Source organism: Elgaria multicarinata, chromosome 7, assembly GCF_023053635.1.
Source record: "Elgaria multicarinata webbii isolate HBS135686 ecotype San Diego chromosome 7, rElgMul1.1.pri, whole genome shotgun sequence".
NCBI lineage: Eukaryota > Metazoa > Chordata > Lepidosauria > Squamata > Anguidae > Elgaria > Elgaria multicarinata.
This window is the reverse complement of record NC_086177.1, coordinates 93,747,039-93,765,555: the sequence shown is the minus strand read 5'-3', so window position 1 is coordinate 93,765,555 and position 18,517 is coordinate 93,747,039. Positions and strand designations below refer to the sequence as shown.

Genomic DNA, 18,517 nt, shown 5'->3' with positions numbered 1-18,517 from the left:
GCAGTAGGATTTCAAGGATGCCTGCAGCGGGTGGGATTGCGATTCTTTAGGATGCTAGCAAGTCAAATTAATGAATAAATAGCGTTGGCTTCCAATTTACATATAGATTAAATTGTCCTTTCGACTTACAACTACAGTTTGTCTGTTTGTTCCTTTGTGATCTCTTTGATTTTCCTTTGATATCAATGTATGTATAACTATTTAGTAAACTGCTCAGAGGCTGCTTTCATATACAACTGGAAAGAGATTGCATTTTCGCCTTATGCCACTTCTATGCCTAGTGTACCAAGTGATCTTTTATTACGTGTGAATGCCACCATTACAACGTTGACAATGGCAAAGCAGAGACAGATGTTTAAAAACCGGGTGCTGCAATGGAAGCATTTCCCCTGGCTAGTGTCATGTCATGCAGTTAAAACACACACAAAAACTAAGCAAATTGGCTTAGTTTAAAAGTAATAAGGATCACGTTTCTAAGAGACTATCTTCTGTCAACATATAATAAGGAAATGTAGCAGCCCTGATCTGTCACGTAATTGAAATATGGGGCTTACTTTGCCATTTCTCTGTTATGCCTATTTAAATTATCCAAGAGCAATTTGTTTTACAGATATATGATGGGAGGGATAATACAGCACACTTGCTGGGTGCATTTACTGGAGCTTCACTGCGAGGGTTGACGTTAAGCAGTACTTCGAACCATCTTTGGCTTGAGTTTAATTCAGATTCTGAGGGAACAGATGAAGGTTTTCAGCTTGTTTATACCAGTAAGTATTTCATAAAGTATAACAAGGGATATGGTGAGGAAGAGCCATGACATCTTTGCTCCTCAAGATGTGTATGGGATATCCAAGGTCATGTTGAATGGATAACGTTAGATGAGGATGAGATATGATGAGACTGGAATATCCAAGCTCATGTTGAATGGATAATGCCGTCATGGTACCAAATCAGTGAGGTTGGAGTTGTTGTACCACCATACATCTTCCCAATGTAGCTTAAATGATCGTCTCTATGGATGTTCACCATACACAGTCTGTAACAACAATCTGTTTATCAATCCACCGTCGAGTGTCTGAAAAATTCCATCTTAGCTTTGTTCAGATAACAAATCAAGAAACTCTTTTTATTAATGTTATAATCTGCTTAAGTCCCTAGAACATTGCTACCACTCAGAGTTATAGTAGGATAGATGGACAAGTAGTCTGGCATGAGATTAGGCAGCTTTCCATGTTTCATCAACCAAGAGCATTTCACCCTCCCCAGTATCTGGTATTCCAATGGCACAGAAAGCAAACATTTGTGTAAAACAAGTTTCAGTTGGCCAATTAAAATGCTACCTCGAACTGCAAAGCATGCAGATGTGTGTGGGGAGGAAAGCAAAATTCCTAATTTGGTAATACTACTGTTTTTGTTTGTAACACAGGTTTTGAACTTTCTCATTGTGAGGATCCAGGTGTTCCACAATTTGGGTACAAGATAAGTGATCAAGGCCACTTTGCTGGCAGCACTATCATTTATGGATGCAATCCTGGTTACACCCTCCATGGAAGTAGTCTTCTTAAATGCATGACGGGAGAAAGAAGGGCATGGGACTATCCTCTGCCATCTTGTATTGGTAGGAAGATTGTTATTTTTTGTTTTACGTTTTAATGCTTTAATGAACTCGTATCTTCTTAATGAGATAGAAAATATTGTTGTTAGGCTGAATGATTGGTAACTGGTCCGTGATCATCCAATAAGCTTTGTGGCCGGCTAAAGATTTAAACCTGTGCCTTCCCAGCCTCATTCCAACTGCACCATGATAGTGGAAACAGGATACATTATTCCATATCCTCTTCCTTTACTGCTCGGAGATTTGCCAAGGCACCTGTTGCAACTAGTGCTGCCAAAGCTCAGGAAAGAAAGATATATGAATCAGGGCACTACAATATAATCATGTGTGTATGCGTGTTCATGTGTTTGAAATTGTGTTAGAATATTTATTTATTTAGGCATGCATATCCCGCTTTTTCTATGTTGAAATCCAACTGATTATACTAGCAAAAAAAATGTTTTAAGGGTAGGTACAGGGGATGGGGCAGTGCTAAACACTTCTCTGCCCCACTTGCCTTTTCACATAGGTTGTTGCTCTAGCTATTGCAACAAGAAAATCTGCTTGCACCAAAGTGTCCCCAAGCACAGGCAGAACACACACACACACACACACACTCACTCACTCACTCACTCCAGCTCCCTCATTTACTTTATTTGGCTTTCCCTCCTATAATTGTTCTAAAATATCATGCTCAAGATATATTCTACTTTTGCTGTTAGAGTAACTTTTCTATTTCAGCATTATAATTGTATATTCACTAATGAGTACTTTCCAGTTCTGGTCAAACTGTTTCTAGAAAACACATTCAGATATTTGAATTGGGGATTTTATTATCTTTTTTTATAGTGATGGTTTCAGTTATAAAATTACGCATTTCACTCTTCAGTGATACATAAGCATAAGGCAATGAAAATATTTATTTAAAATGTTCAGGGTTGGACATGATTTCCAGGAAACTTAACCAATCATTTGTACTTTTTACATAAATATGTGTTTGGCTTTATCTCGAGCACAGATGAATTAAAGAGTGTGGGGCCGCTGCTGTGAACCATATTCTTCAGCCCCAAACATCACACATCCATATGTTTAATTGTGCCCTCTATAAGTAATTTCATTGGTACATACAAACAACAGTACAGACATTTGATGCTATTATTAGCCTAAATAGTAGGTACAGAAGTCCTATGTGCTTCACAACATTTTCTTTCCCCCTGCTTATGCATATGCACATGTATTAAAATCTCATAACTATATATGTACTATCTCCAGTATTTGAGGCAGTAAACCTGTGTGCACCAGTTGCTGGGGAACATGAGTGGAAGGGTGCTGTTGCACTATGGCCTGCTTTGTTGGTCCCTGGCCGATGGCTGGTTGGCCACTGTGTGAACAGAGTGCTGGGCTAGATGGACGCTTGGTCTGATCCAGCATGATGCATCTTATGTTCTTACATAGTCAGAACCTATCTATGCTGTCTCCCTCTTCTTCATACCATGTCCATTGTACTTAATGTGTGAGCTTTGGATGTCAGCAAGACCTTCGACTCACTGCTGTGGGTTCCATTTCCATGAACTCTTAACAAATTGTTTCATGTTAAGAGCTGGTTACCAAAACCTTGTTGGAGGCAAGGAAAGATTTTTTTTTTTGGGGGGGGGATCCTCAAAGCCCCAGAACTCCAAAACTCTTCCCAATGGTAGCCTTTCTTAGATAATAATTCCAGAGATAGAATGCAAAGAAGCCAGATACTGTTTCCTTCAATAGATATCTAGGTAATGATGCAAGCAATTAGTGGTATCAGTGGTTGAAGACAGAGGAGAGGTGGTGTTTGAAATCAAAGCATAACTGGTCAGAAGCATTGCCTTCCATAGGGCTGAAAATATTTCACAAGCTGCTTGGTCGTTGCACCTCAATTAGGCCTAAGCTAGACCTAAGGTTTATCCTGGGATCATCCAGGGTTCACCCCTGCCTGAGCACTGGATCCCCTGTGTGTCACCTAGATGAACAGGTTTGACCCCTGGACGATCCAGGGATAAACCTTAGGTCTAGCTATGGCCTTAGTTGATTCCCTGGAGATCACCCGGCACTTATTTGCATATAGACATATAGAGTGAGAAACAGTTTCCCCCCATCTTATTAACGCCACATTTCAAGTGTCTTACTCTATGCAGATAATGTCTGCTGAGTAAGCTTTTTAAAAATTCCTCACAATTAGGAATTTAACCTCTTGAGTTCCTGTTATATGCAACCTCAACTAACACTAACACTAACAGAGAGTGGGTCTAAATTGAAAGATCCTGCAATGATGGGATGAAACAGTGGGTCTCCCCACAAATCTCTGTTGGGACCTGTTCTTTTTAACTTGTGTAGTAATGGTCTGGAATTAGGGGTGAGCAAAGAAATTGTAAAGTTTGCTGATGACATCAAATTATGTGTGATAAAAAAACAAAAAGAAATTCAGAATAGTTCCAAAGGATCTCTCCAAACTGGGGAAATGTGCATTAGAATGTAAGCCTATGCGGCAGGGTCTTGCTATTTACTGTTTTACTCTGTACAGCACCATGTACATTGATGGTGCTATATAAATAATAATAATAATAATAATAATAATAATAATAATAATAATCTAAACAGACCAGGTTCATTGGAAGTAACTGTAAAGTGATGTTCATTGAAGTAAAAAAATCCTAACTTCACATATGCACTGATGGAGTTTCAGCAGGTGGTGACTGACCAGGAAAGGGATATTTGAGCCATGGTGGATAGCTCAATGAAGATGCTGACCCAGGCCGTAGCTAGACCAAAGGTTTATCCCAGGATCATCCTGGGTTCATCCCTGCCTGAGCGGTGGATGCCCTGTGTGGCACTTAGATGAACAGGTTTGACCCCAGGATAATCCTGGGATAAACCTTAGGTCTAGCTATGGCCCCAGTGTAAAGTTGCTGTGAAAGAGACAAATTCTTTGTTGCAGATTATTAGGAAAGGAATTAAAAATAAAACTGACAATAACATAAAGCCTTTATACAAATCTATGGTGTGACCACCCTTGGAGTACTGTCTACAGTTCTGGTCAATGCATCACAAAAAAAGATATTGTAGAGATGGAAATGGTGCAGAAAAAGACAAACCAGATGATCAAGAGGTTGGAATAACTTCACTATGAAGATTTTTTTTTATATCTTGGGCCTTTTTAGCTTAGGAAAAAAATGAGTAAAGGGAGACATGATAAAGGTGTATAAAATTATACGTGGTGTAGAGAAAAAGGATAAGCTAATTATACCTGAACCTAAGGACATCCAATGAATGTGAGTGTTGAGAGATCCAGGCTAAGATAAAAAGAAGCATACTAGCAGATGTAGTGAGAGCAACCAACATGGATAGCTTTAAAAAGGGATTAGACAAATTTATGCAGTTTAATGTTATCAATGGTTACTAGTCATAATGGCTGTTTCTACACCTGCCTTTTTTCCCAGTGATTGTCCCGGGATCATCCCTGTGCATTCAAATGACACACAAGGGATCCCGGGAGCAAGCAGGGACGATCCCTCCATTTTCCTGGGATAAGCCTTAGGTGTTGAAAGGGCCAACGACTGTATATTACTTTCAGTGTCAGAGGCAGTATGCCTGACTTTTCTAGTTGCTGAGTAATAAGAGCAGGAGAGTGCTATTGCATCTGTGTCCTGTCTGTGGATTATTAAGTTATTTCATTTCATTTCTATTGTAAATCAGCTCTCTGGGCAGTTTACAACAGTTCATCAAATAATAAAATACAACATACAAATATAAATATGCAAAATTTGAAAAACAGCACCACACAGCTAAAAACACTTTCAGTAGAATACTAGACCTGTTTAAATGGCTGGCATAAATGCCCCATCATATGCCATTAAATGCCTGGGAGGAGAGGACAGTCTTAACCTGGCGTTGAAAAGATGACAGTGTTGGGTTTCACACTTGGCATCTGGTTGTCCACTGTGGGAACAGAATGCTTGACTAGATGGAACAGGGTGACTCTTCTTATGGCTTAAGCAACAGTAGAGTTATCTGAGGTTGCATATGACAGGAACTTTAGCTGGTACCTGGCTGTGTGGCATATGTAACATAATGGCTAACACCCTGTATGGAATGTACTAATCTTTTTGATTATATATTGCAAAAGAGATTAACTTTGTGAGATAAATTGGCAGATAAATTATTTGCCATTAACATAGGCAGAACAGACATGTTAATTGAAATTTTATATCAGAAATCATTTCCTGTTCCCATGTTGTTTTCACCAGCTGAATGTGGCGGTCGCTTTAAAGGAGAATCGTCAGGAAGAATCTTATCCCCAGGCTATCCTTTTCCTTATGACAATAATCTGCGGTGTATGTGGATGATTGAAGTTGATCCAGGAAATATTGTCAGGTACTCCAATCCAATCTTTGTAAGACAAACCAAAGCCTCAGAATAAGAGATCTGTCTGGTGCAGCCACTAATAATTGCATTGGCATTCTAAGGGGAGTTTATTAGTTTAAATGTTGCAAGTGATCGGTATTCAGGACAAATCGTGGCTTCTGGGAACAGCTACATAAATTTATCAAAGCAAAGATATAAACATGGCTGGGCGTGCACTAACAAGTTGGATATTATATTTCCTGGGCAATCACAGATCAAGATCGATATTTTGATTGAATATGTCCCCTAGTTTAGATCCTATTCTATACCATGGGCTCAGGAAACTTACTGCAAGTGGTTTTTTTAATGTTAATAATATTGTCCCCAAATGGCTCCATATCTAAGGCATTTGAATGATTTGGGGCATAACAGAACCCAAATGAAATGAAAATGACATGAGCCCTATTCAAATGTTAAAGACCTCACTTGATTGGAATTGCCTGGGTGAGAGCAAGAACAACCCCCCTTCTATCATATCCTCATCACTGGCACCACTGCCCTCCACACGTTGAAGGGTGAACATTTGCAGTGGATCATACTGTACTTATGTACTTACCTTACCACAAGATGTGGTGATGGCCGCCAATTTGGATGACTATAAAAAGGGGTTGGATACATTCCTGGAGGAGAAGGCTATCAATGGCTACTAGCCCTGACGGCTATGTGCTGTCTCCAGTATCAGAAGCAGTAAGCCTATATACACTAGTTGCTGGGGAACATGGGTGGAAGAGTGCTATTGCACCATGCCCTACTTGTGGGTCCCTGGTGGACAGCTGGTTGGCCACTTTGTGAAGAGAGTTCTGGACTAGATGGACCCTTGGTCTGATTCGGCATGACTCTTATGTTCTTATGTAGACTCTCTGGATGAGTTCAAAATTTAACAGGGAGCATGCGCAGGGATAGGAGTCTCTCCGCTGCAGGCCTTAGACCTCCAAGGCACAGTGGCTTATGGGGCTGGTGACAGAGATGCAACAGTTGGGTGGGGTCAGCAAGTATGCTCCTACTCTCCCATCTCATGCAATTATAATCGTAATATCCAACGAGGGCTGTTGTAAACATAATATATATTTTCTTTTAAAAAAATCCACCAGAATACTCATTCTACACCATAAATAAGTAATCTGAAGAGCAGTTTAAAGGACAGTGCTTTTTGTAGGGAGCTGTCTGCTAAATATCTCCTCCTAACGAGGTGCTGGAGGGATGTTTTGTTCCTGTTTGCAACCCCAAATATGAATGCCAGCAGGTACACAATTCTCTGGAATATTTTGCAATTTCATGAACTTACATGTGCATTCAAAAGTGTGCACTTGTGCAGATGCAGACTTTTGAAAATGTGCATTTGTGCAATCTTCCCACCTGCATTTTCAAGCCTATAGGGGGAAATGTGTGTTTTGGGTCAAGAAAAATGTGCATTTAAATATGTGTATTTTTCAAGTGTGGAAAACTGAGCATTTTTAAAACATGTGCATTTTTCCAGATCAGGGTGGGCGGGGCAAGATGCTTGCATTTGGGAAAGCAATGAGACACAATGAGTTGGAAGAATACTAAGGAGAACCTCAGTGAACTCAAACATTAATATCCGTCCATCCCTTCTGTAGAGTTAGCTGGGATGGGTGCTGTTTTTTCTGGACCTCTACCCAGGAAGTAGTTAAATCTTTATTCCCAGGTCCTGCAGTACTCTTCCTTTCCAGCAGTAGCACTAGTTCTCAATGTGATATATTTGACCCAGATGCCATATACATCCTACCCCTTCTCCTTGCCATATTATTTGTTCCAACGGAGAGGAGTGTGTTAAAAGAGTCCTTTGTTTGTGTAACAATCTCTCCTAAAGGTCTCATAAAATGGATAACTTAGGGGCTTAGGCATGGCCAGAGGAACCTATTTCTGATTTTGTTGTATATATTTATTTAGGATTTCATTTAAATTAATATGCCCTTCCTCTGTTAATGAAATCACATGTACATTTCAGAGTACAATGAATGTACATTTCAGAGGGATGGTCAATGACATCATCATAGAATTATAGAATAACTAGGAAGGAGCTGGCTTCCCTCCTACTTAAAGCTAAAGTATTGTGCCTTCCCCAACTTCTGTGTTTACAAAGTTGACTTTCTCAATTTTACAGTTCTAAGCTATGTTTTATGGAAATATATATTCACAGTACAATCCTATACCTGTCTTCTCAGAAGTAAGCTTCATTGAGTTCAGTGAGACTTTCTCCCAGGTAAGTAGGTATAGGTTTGCAGCCTTAGTTGCATTTTCCCCTGTTAATTGTAAGTCCTGCGAATTGATAAATCACTGGTATTGTCAACAGCCTCCAGTTCCTTGCATTTGATACGGAAGCATCACATGATATTCTACGTGTCTGGGATGGTCCACCTGAAAATGATATGATGTTAAAAGAAATTAGTGGCTCTCTCATACCGGAAGGCATCCACAGCACCCTCAACATAGTTACAATCCAATTTGACACAGATTTCTATATCAGCAAATCTGGATTTGCCATTCAGTTTTCAAGTAAGTTTATATATACATATGGCTCTACTAACATTCTCAACTGACTAATCTAGACTTTGCTTCTTCCCATAGTAAAGCTGATGCTAGAATTATGGTCAGGGTACAAAAGAGGAGGGGTGGGAGAGCTCACCTGCATTCGCCCTATCAGATGCTCGGCCTATTTGCATCTTCACCCTTGCATAAATGGGGCCTCCCTTGCGTACAATGGAGGCTCTGGAAATTGCACTTGCACCACAAGCACCCAATTGGGTCTGGGGGTGGCACAGGGCAGTCCGTTGGGCTTCTGAACTTAGTTAGGTGCTCACACCATCTCTAAGTGCAGAACTATTAGTGGTGTGGGGGGGAGGTGGAACGATGACTCTGCCAAGCCCTCTATGGACTTTATGGTGGCTGTGGCCATTCCAACAGCCCTGATGCACCTGACATCATTTGCTCCTGGGCTGTTCCTCCAGGGGGAGGTGCCACGACACAGGCTCTGAACACCAGATCTCACGTCTGCCACCACTTCTTATGGGGCGACACAGGCTCTGAACACCAGACCCGGCCGAGGCTACTCCCTGCTCAAGCCAAGCACCACCACTTGATATGCCTGAGGCAAGGGATAAAGCCCACCTTCCTCCAAACTATGTGGAGGAAGGGGTTTAAAATGGAGAATGGATTTTAATATATATAATAATGCGCTGTGAGTTATATCTGCTTAGGTGAATGATTGTCAGAGTGGGTGTTATATGTGTAAACTTAAGATGATAAACGCCAAACAGACACGTGGGATTTTTGTGGTAGTTTTAAAACAAACAATCAAAATTTATTTTTAAAAGTTCATAAGCTTTGTTTCAAATAACAACATTTAAAAACCTTTTTGAAACCTTCCATACAATCCTGTCACTCTCACATTCGCGCTTTCCTTTTTCTCACACAATCACTCTTGAACTTTCTTTATTATCAGTATTGATTAATATACTTCCACTACGTGCACACCACACTCTAAAGACACCACTCACTACACTGACTCTCAAATTTCCCAGAATTTAAGTACCATAAACACAGAGAGCACTACAGACTCTAAGAGTACCTAACAAGTCTCCCTAAAAAGCTTTTCCTGAAAAGAACAAGCACAAGAACTCTCAATCCCCTCAGTCATTCCCTTATATATCACGCCTCCCTCCTCCCAAGACATTCTAACTCCGCCCACTCAGGCCAACATTCTAAAAACCACAGACTTACCAACTGCAGACATACATTTGGAATTGACTTGTGGGGTGTAACGCCACAGGAGGGTCTTTGTACTGGACCCTGGAAAAGGCCAGCCAGCTTGGATTGCCCCACTGCTTGGCCATATTAGGCCTGTGGGCTAGAGATTAGGCCTGTGGGCTAGATTCTGCACCCCTGGTATACAGTAATACACACACACACACACACACACACACACACACACACACACATAATTTCATTTTGTTTTCTTCGTTCCATTTTGTTTTGTTTTTGAAATACAAGCAAGCCAATTAAATCTATGACCAAATTCATCATTATTCATGTTTTGGAAACTGGATGTAGGATGGGAAAAGCAGGTCAAGAATCATTATCTCTCATGCATGTTTTTATTAATATTTTTAAAGTGATACTAGGATAGCCCTCCCCAATTTGTTGCCTTTGGGACATCAACCGTCATCAGCACTAGCTGTAGTTGTATTATTGGTGGATTTCTCTTAATGATTCCTCTAATTAAAACTGTCTCTAATACAGTAATCTGCAGTTATAATTCTTTCAAGTTTTTAATTGTTATTTTACTGTGTCAATGTAAACTACCCTGAGAATTTATTTTTTTAATTGTAGGATACCACAGAGATATTTCAAATAAATAAATAAATAAATACAGAGGGTTCCAAGAGTTGCTTAAATATCTCAGCATCTGTGTATGAGTACTTCTACACATCTATATAGGTTTCCAATAGGGATGCACAAGAATTTCATTCCTGTTTGCAACTTGTCTTGTTCACAACCCTGAATGCAAACACAAGGAGTGAATGAATATATTTTATTACGGTCATTGACCAATACAAGGAGGAACGCAATTCTCAGCAAATATTCACAACTTCCTGTACTTACTTTTGCACTTGAAAGTGGGGGAAATGTGTGTATTCAGTTTGGGAAAATGTGTATTATTAAAAATGCATCTCGTTCAAATGGGGGAATTGTGCAATTTTAAAAATGATCATTTTACCAACTTAAAAAGAAAAATGTGCATTCCCCCCCACACTTGGAATGAAAAGACATTTGTGTTTGAGAATGAAAACGAGGTGGAAGGAGCTTCAAGGATGAATTCTGAGAACTCAACAAGCTCAGACATTGCACATTTGCCCATCCCAATATCTGTTTCTGGCTGAAGCTCCTCTCACTGAATGAATAGTCATCCAGAGGGGCCCCTATCCCCTAGGAAATGTTTTTGGGGAATGCAAGAGGGTGCTACAAGCAGCATACTAGATACAGTCATAGATTTTTGTTGTTGTTGAAGTGTAGCAAAAAAAGCAACTGTTATGTAAATATAACATGCCATAGAGTCCTAATTGTGATTTTAAAATAATTAGAAATTTGTGCTTTTACAACAATAACATATGCAACAAATGTGCTGTTGCAACATAATTTTACACTTAGTAAGGGGTTACTTGCTTTCAGGCTTTGAGTACTGTTATCCTTAATCTGTTCCTAGCAGCTGAATGGTTTCATAGTAGTTCTTTTTACTGATGTGGAGATTTCTCTGTTTTTGTCAGACTCTTTCTGTGAATGTCAGTTTTAAAATTACAAGTTCCCTTCTCTCTTAAATAAGAGATACAGTTCTTTTGTTTTCTAATGTTTGCTTCATATAAGCAAGGGCAACAGAGAGTTTATAAGATCTTAATCCTTCTCACATGTGGGGAAGAATCATGGACATTGGTTCTTTAGGGCATGGATTCACAGTAGTGTCCTGCAGTCTCTCTTCAGTGTTTTGGTGCTAAACCAGAAATGTAAAAATATGTCCATTAAAAAACAAGTAAATGTATCCCTCCCAGTTCTCTGAGGCAGAAAGTGGCTGTGCAACTGGTATATCCAGTGTTGTTTTGTTCTGTAATTTCCCCTAACCATGGAGAATACAGGAGATATAAGGCATAGTTACTGCAGTTGTTGATTCTCAAAATAGAGGTGTTCCTGTATATCTTTGATGTTTAGCTTTCCTGATCCCCCCACCCCCAATGGGCAGCATCCAATGTTGTTCATATGCCAGCAGGACTCACCACTAACTAGGGGGATGTGCCAGCAGGACTCACCACAAGCTAGGGATATGCCTGCAGGACTCACCACTAACTAGGGGGGATGTCCCAGCAGGACTCACCACTAGCTAGGAATGACAGAAGAATCTGGTTGGGGTGTGGAGCTTGACAAGCTCTCGTTGGCTTGGCCCCCTGGCCTCTGTTTCGTCTTTCACCAGCTGGCCCAACTCAGTGCACAGTGAGCCAGGCCACCTGGTGGAATTTCCAGGGGTGGGGGGAATTGTGTGTGAAAAAAAATCTGCACAAATTACAGCTGTAAATTGCACAAATTTGCAGAATTTGTGCAAATCACATCCATATTTTGTGTGAATTATACGAACTTGTGCAGTTTACAGCCCAAAATTGTGCAATTTATGACTGCTGGGAATCCTGGGGAAATTGCCATTTTGAAGGAAAGCAACCAATTAATTTCCTGGACTTTTGGGGAAAAATCATGGCTTGGCTCACAAATGCAAGGGGCTCTGGGAAAATACGTCAAGCTCAGAAAGGAGTAGATTTCCCTTTGACGACCATCACTACCACCAGCACAACAAGAAGCTAGCACTTCCTAAAGCAATTGAAAATGAGCTGAAACACTTTTTTCTGGAATGGGAGAGGTCAGCAGAGATTGTTTCCAGGATTTCTTTAGCTTCCTGTTGTTCTAGCAGTGGGTTCTGCTGGTGCAACATTCCCAATGAAGGCACAGCAGCAGCATAGGATACTGCCCACTATGTTTATCTAGACTTGCCAGTTAGCTAGGGACTGCAGAAAATGGCTTTTCTACACAAGTAGTTTATTATTTATTTATTAATAATGACATTAATATGCCACTTAATAAAATAAAATCTCTAAAGAGTTAAAATACAGGTTTTATACAATAAAAATAAACTCTTAAAAACAGCAACATAAATAAAGTGAAATAATTACAAGAGCACAATTTTGTAGGAGTAAGCCCCTTTAAACAAAGTGGAATTTATGTTTGATAGGACTGTACTCTGAGTATAAAAAAAATGTGTTGCAACCAGATATCTTCAATGTCTGTTATGCAGTTCTTTCCCAAGCTGAATAGGTTCCTGACATGAGTACTGTATAGAATGTGGTGGCATGCTTGCATATTGGAATATACTGTATCAGTGGCATCTCTAGTGATGAGTGACACAAACCTAGATTATTTTGTGAAACTTTATTCCTGCCCCTCCCCACAGTAGACAGGATATTACAATGTCTAGTATTATTATGATACAGGATTTTTGTATTTTGCTTGATTTTATTATTTATTTATTTTATTACATTTCTATGCCACCCCACAGCCAGAGTCAGCAGGTAGCATATCCTGTTCCATATTCTAGGTACAAAATGTCACCTAGGAATTTGTAAATTTACAATATTCTGGTTTCAAGACAGTGAGGTTTTAGATAGATTGATAGAGGACTCTGAGATGAGGCATGTCTTTTCATCTTTTACCTCAAAATCTCAAGCAGTTTTTTAATATATTTTATGATATAAGAACATTAAATGCACAAAGTTACAAAGTGGTTACAAGCAAAATACAGTTTAAAACATTTTATGGCCATAGCTAGGCCAGGCCTATATCCCAGGATCGTCCCGGGATCATCCCTGTGCATCCAAATGACACACAGGGGAACCCAGGAGCAGGCCAGGACAACCCCTCCACTTTCCTGGGATAATCCTTAGGTCTAGCTAAGGCCTAAGTTTAGTTCTAGGAGCATTGCCTTTAATGGAGTAAAACATCTCACCCGATAACACTTTTGTGCTGGAAGCAAACTGGAGCAGAGATATCAATGAGGACTTGTTCCATTGTCCTCCTGAGTACAGATATGCCATCCTGTGAGAACCAGTGTTGGGTTCTGTGAGGATAGGAGGAATATCCTTGGGTGTGTGTGTGTGTGTGTGTGTGTGTGTGTGTGTGTGTGTATATATATATATATATATATATATATATATATATATCTTCATTTTCATTGGTTTACTATTTCCTACAGTATCTTACGTCATCTGTTTGCATCAAAATCTGAGCATGAACAATAGTCCAGCAGTCACTCTTCCTTTTCCCAACTTCTTTAAGCTGAAACACATTAGAGGTCAGTGAGAAGTTCAGTCAAAAGTCCCAGCATGTCAGCACAAATGCTTCAATTGGAATTCCTCTGTTAGAATCAAACTGATTCAATCACCATATGATAATACTTTTTAATGCGGCATTTGTTTCTTTATGGAAATGGTAGTTTCGGAGAGTTGTACAGCTTGTGAGAAAATGTGGAAGACCAAATAACTTTATTTCAGATAAATATTTGCAAGGCAGCCTATTATGCAGGGTGGTGCAGGAGTTTTTGCAAAGGCTCTTTGGGCAAATATTTTTCCCCCCACAATGGTTTTTAATATCTTACATTGCTGTAAAATTCCCAGTTGTGTCACTCCATTTCTGGATCACTCAGGCGGTGCTGTTTTTTTATGTAGAAGCAATGCTAAGGCTGCCTTCTTTATAATGCTTTTTCTACATCAAGATATCGTGTTTCTCAGAAAACTCCTGCTTTCAATGGGAGGCAAATGAGGAGACTTGCTAAGTAATCCACAAAGCTTTTATTAAGCAACAAACATCTCTTCTATTTGAATAGAGTCTAACCTCTTGGAAACATCCCCCTAGGCAAAAACTATGCAAACTAAGCAAGACAATTGTCTGCTCCAGAAGAATAGGAAGCCACTTCGCAAACACCTGTAACTTCAAAGACCCTGGTGTGGAGGCAGGTTCTGGCGTAATCTCACCGACTTTCTCACGCCTTCCTTCCATGCCGTGTGTTTCAGCTTCTGGCGGACCCTAGCATCAGCCAGCTTGTCGGGACGCTCACCTCCGGAAGAAACCTCACTTCCCACTGAGTGTGTAGGATTTGGCCTTGAGGAGATAAGCTCTGGGGAGGGCTGACTCCCAGCTGGGGAATCGCCCGTGAGAGCTTCCTCCCTCACTGGTACAGGCTAGTTCGAAAACTGATTCTGATTGATTACCTGAAACATCTCCCGAAACAGGGGCAGTAGGGTTAGACATGACACAAGAATGATTGCAAGCATTGGATTAAAAGAAGGTCCATGCTGAATCAGGCCTTCTGCTGGACTACATCAGGTCAGCACTGCAGACATCTTTCCACCTCGATTGCTTTCTTAGTCATGATTTTAAAAGCTGGATTCGAATGCCAGGTATGTTAATTAGCTCTTCTCAAATTCAGAGAATTTTGCTAGCTGTCTTCTTCGAGAAATGCACACCACATCTCCGAGATTAAAGTTTGTCCTTTCAAGATAAAATTAGTCAGCCTGATATATTAGTTGGCCTTTTCCTGCCATCTAATTGAAATCGTTCTAGATCTCCAGACTTATATTTTTTGATGAAGCAAAACTATATTTTATTAAATCACAAAAATGCTTTTTATCTGACCCAAATGCAAAATCATAATATCAAAGAGTGGAAATACTCTTGCACTCAATTTCTGAGAGAATTCTCTTTATCTTTCTCATTAATCCTTTCTCTTTCGTTAATCCTTTCCCTTTCATTAAATTCTTTTAAAGTTGACATCTGATCCAAATGGAGTGCAAGATAGTCAGAATGTTGCCATAGTAATCATTGGTATGATTCAATGGCTTTGAATTGTTGACAGTCTAAACGCTTTGAAGATTTGGATTATTGCATGTATTCTACTTTTCCTTTCCTTTTGCCATATACACAGAGAAATACATTGTGTTGGGATGTTCTTGAACCAACGCTGTGCAGCCCTTTCGCATGGAGAGAGCTTGTCCCAGATCCATGCTGCCAATAGAATGAAGCAGTTTCACACTTTTAACAGAAACAAGAACACAGGTTAGCAGAACTCCCAGCCCAGAATGGCAACATATATGATGATCAAATGAACATTCCTTGTGCAATATCCTTGCACTTCATTTAACAATCCTAGAGTTTATATAAAAGTCAGCATTATCCCTTCCTCACTTATATTCATGGGCATACGGCTTCTGAAGACTGAGGCCTCAGCTAGACAAGGGGGTCAGAGGGAGGCAATCTCGTGACTGGTTTACATGTGGTGCGCGACATTGTGGCCACCATTTTTTTTTTTAAGGGGACGGGGCGCTCGGGAGCAAATGGTGAGGGTTGTTGTTGTTGTTGTTTTAAAAAACCACACACCTCCCACTTCACCCCACCCCTGATGGGCACAGAGCACTGTGCCCCGTGCCCAGCTCCCGGCTCCTCGTAGTTACTTACGAGGAGCCAGGACAAATCGTGACACCCACCCACGCATTCCGCAGTGTCAGGATGATTTTGATACCACAGAAAAACCGGGCTAGAGATGTAGGGCGATATCCCGGGGAAATGAAGGGATCATCCCTCCCTTCTTCCGGGATCCCCTGTGCATCATGTGAACGCACAGGGACAATCCCGGGGCTATCCCTGGGATATCGCCCCATCTAGCTATGGCCTGAAGATCTTCTTAGCCTTGATTGCTCATAGCTAGGAATGTATAAGAATTTTGTTTCAGTTTGCAAATAATCAGACGATATCCTGTTTGAAACCTGGAATGATTGGGAATGGGAGCACACTTTTTCCCAAAAAAGCTCACACATTCCTGAAGTTTCGATCACTTTAAGAAAATGCATATTTATTGAAATGAGATTCTTTTTTTTAATGTGTTTTCATGCTTTAGTCAGTGGAGGGAAAGTCCACATTTAAATGCACATGGAAATGCACCCTTTCCCTATTTGAATGCACACTTCTCCTATTCGAACAAAACCAAAAGCAAGAGTGAGGCAAACTAGGCTTCAGAGCGTACTTTGGACATTCTTGGCATGTTGGATCGTCCCTGGTTCTCTTATCCCTACCAATACCTGACTTCTGGGACCCTTCATTCTACCTCTCTAGACCTCACATTGGGCCATATCCAATGGGGTGCTTATGCCCCTGCCAATTCAGTTCCACCTTGCCAATTCTCTTCCAAAAGTGATGCCTACTGCTAGCAGAACAGAGATTTGGTGCTTCTGGGAGCAAACAGAAATGAGCGAAAATGCTCATTTCTGGATCGTAGTAGGTCAGTGGAACTTGCGTAAAGGAACTCTGCTGACTTCTCCCAATCTAGAAATGAGTGTTTCTGCTCATTTTGAGGTTTCCTGTAGGACGTGTTAAATCTCTGCTGTGCAATGGAATCAGGGTTTGCTTTGTGCAACAGAATCAGCAGGATCCACTGCTTGAACAACAGGATCAGTGGGTGCATAAGCGCTACATTGGACACTGATCCCTGACTTTAGCTTCAAAGCTCTGATCCTTCAGGCATTTGGTCTATGTTTTAATCTACAAAGTATGTCTATACAGTGTCATCTCCATCTGACACACTTTGCATTCCACTTTGTGAGGAGGTTATTTATAGTGGTTGCACTTGCTAGACAACCTGTCCAGTTAGATGCTTGTGGATTTCCAGTTATGCTGCAGTGTTCCTGCCTTTTGTATTCCTGTCCAAACAAGAGCAATTTGCAGGTGGCTGTTCTCTTTGCTCTCCCCAATCCATTCCTTTGGCTATATATTGTTTTGTGTGCAACCTGCTGTATACAATAACCTGTTGATTATTAAAGGAATCGGTGTTTGCTTTCCAGAAAGAGAATAAACCAACACATGTTTTTGGCATAGTGGTAGCACCACTAAAATTTTCTCTGAAATTATTATGAATTCGTTTTATGTTAGATAGCAGTTTCTTGCAACTAAAATATTAAGTAGAATACGGTCTATTACCCACTAAGTTCATAAACTGCAATAACCTTCTCCAACTTAGCTCCAGCTCTGCAGTGAGCCTTATAGGCAGAATCTGATCAGAAGTGGCCAGGAAGGGTTTGGGCCTATTCCGTCTATGAAATGTCAGAATCAGTGAGCTTATCTCTACCTGTGTCTGGCCTTCGCAGGGAAAGAAGCTGGCAGTAAACAGAAGAGAGGGCCTTTTTCTATCAGAGGTGTTGCACAGCTTGAAGCTTCACCCTTGAAGGGCAGAATGGAGACGTCCTGTTAGGGCAGGGGCTTCATTGCTAAGGTAAAATCCCTTCTCAGTTAGTTGTTTAGGAGAAGGGCTATCACAGCCACAAGCTGATTCCCAGATGTGGAGCTTTTCCTAGGAACATTCTCATCTTCACTGTTCAAAGTCCTCTCCAGTTGGGCTTACTACCATCTGAGCTTCTTGAGACACTCTTCACTTGGACTCTCCATTCAATTTGTACTCTTGTTTCTCTTCGTATTGTTGAGAACCTGCCATGAAACTACTGCTTTACTTTTCATAGACCTTGAATTATTTGCTATGAATTTGCTATGGATCCCATATAGCGTGAAGATACTAAAGTGTGCTTTAGTGGTTGGAGAGTTGGACTGGAAGTTGGGAGATCCAGGTTCTAGTCCCTGCTCAGCTATAGAAGCTCACTGAGTGACTTTGGGCCAGTCACACACTGTCAGCCTGATCTACCTAACAGGGTTGTTGTTGTGAGGACGAAATGGAGATGAGGAGGATTATGTATGCCACCTTGGGTTCCTTGGAGGAAAAAAAGGTGGGATATAAATGCAATAAATAAATAAATAATAAAGTGGAAGCTATGGTCATCGAAATATCTGCATATTCTGGACTTACTCTTACACCTGTCTTGACTTTTGGATTTGACAGGC

At 40.6% G+C, this 18,517-nt stretch overlaps 1 protein-coding gene across 1 annotated transcript in view; it reads left to right on the top strand.

Moving 5' to 3' along the window:
• The window catches only part of CSMD3 (CUB and Sushi multiple domains 3), a 787,235-nt gene that overhangs the window by 532,925 nt on the left and 235,793 nt on the right, over positions 1 to 18,517 (top strand). Inside the window, exons 23-26 of the mRNA XM_063131067.1 lie at positions 611 to 767; positions 1,427 to 1,618; positions 5,872 to 5,998; positions 8,343 to 8,545. Coding sequence (XP_062987137.1) covers positions 611 to 767; positions 1,427 to 1,618; positions 5,872 to 5,998; positions 8,343 to 8,545 — 679 coding nt within the window. The remainder of the gene's footprint in view (positions 1 to 610; positions 768 to 1,426; positions 1,619 to 5,871; positions 5,999 to 8,342; positions 8,546 to 18,517) is intronic.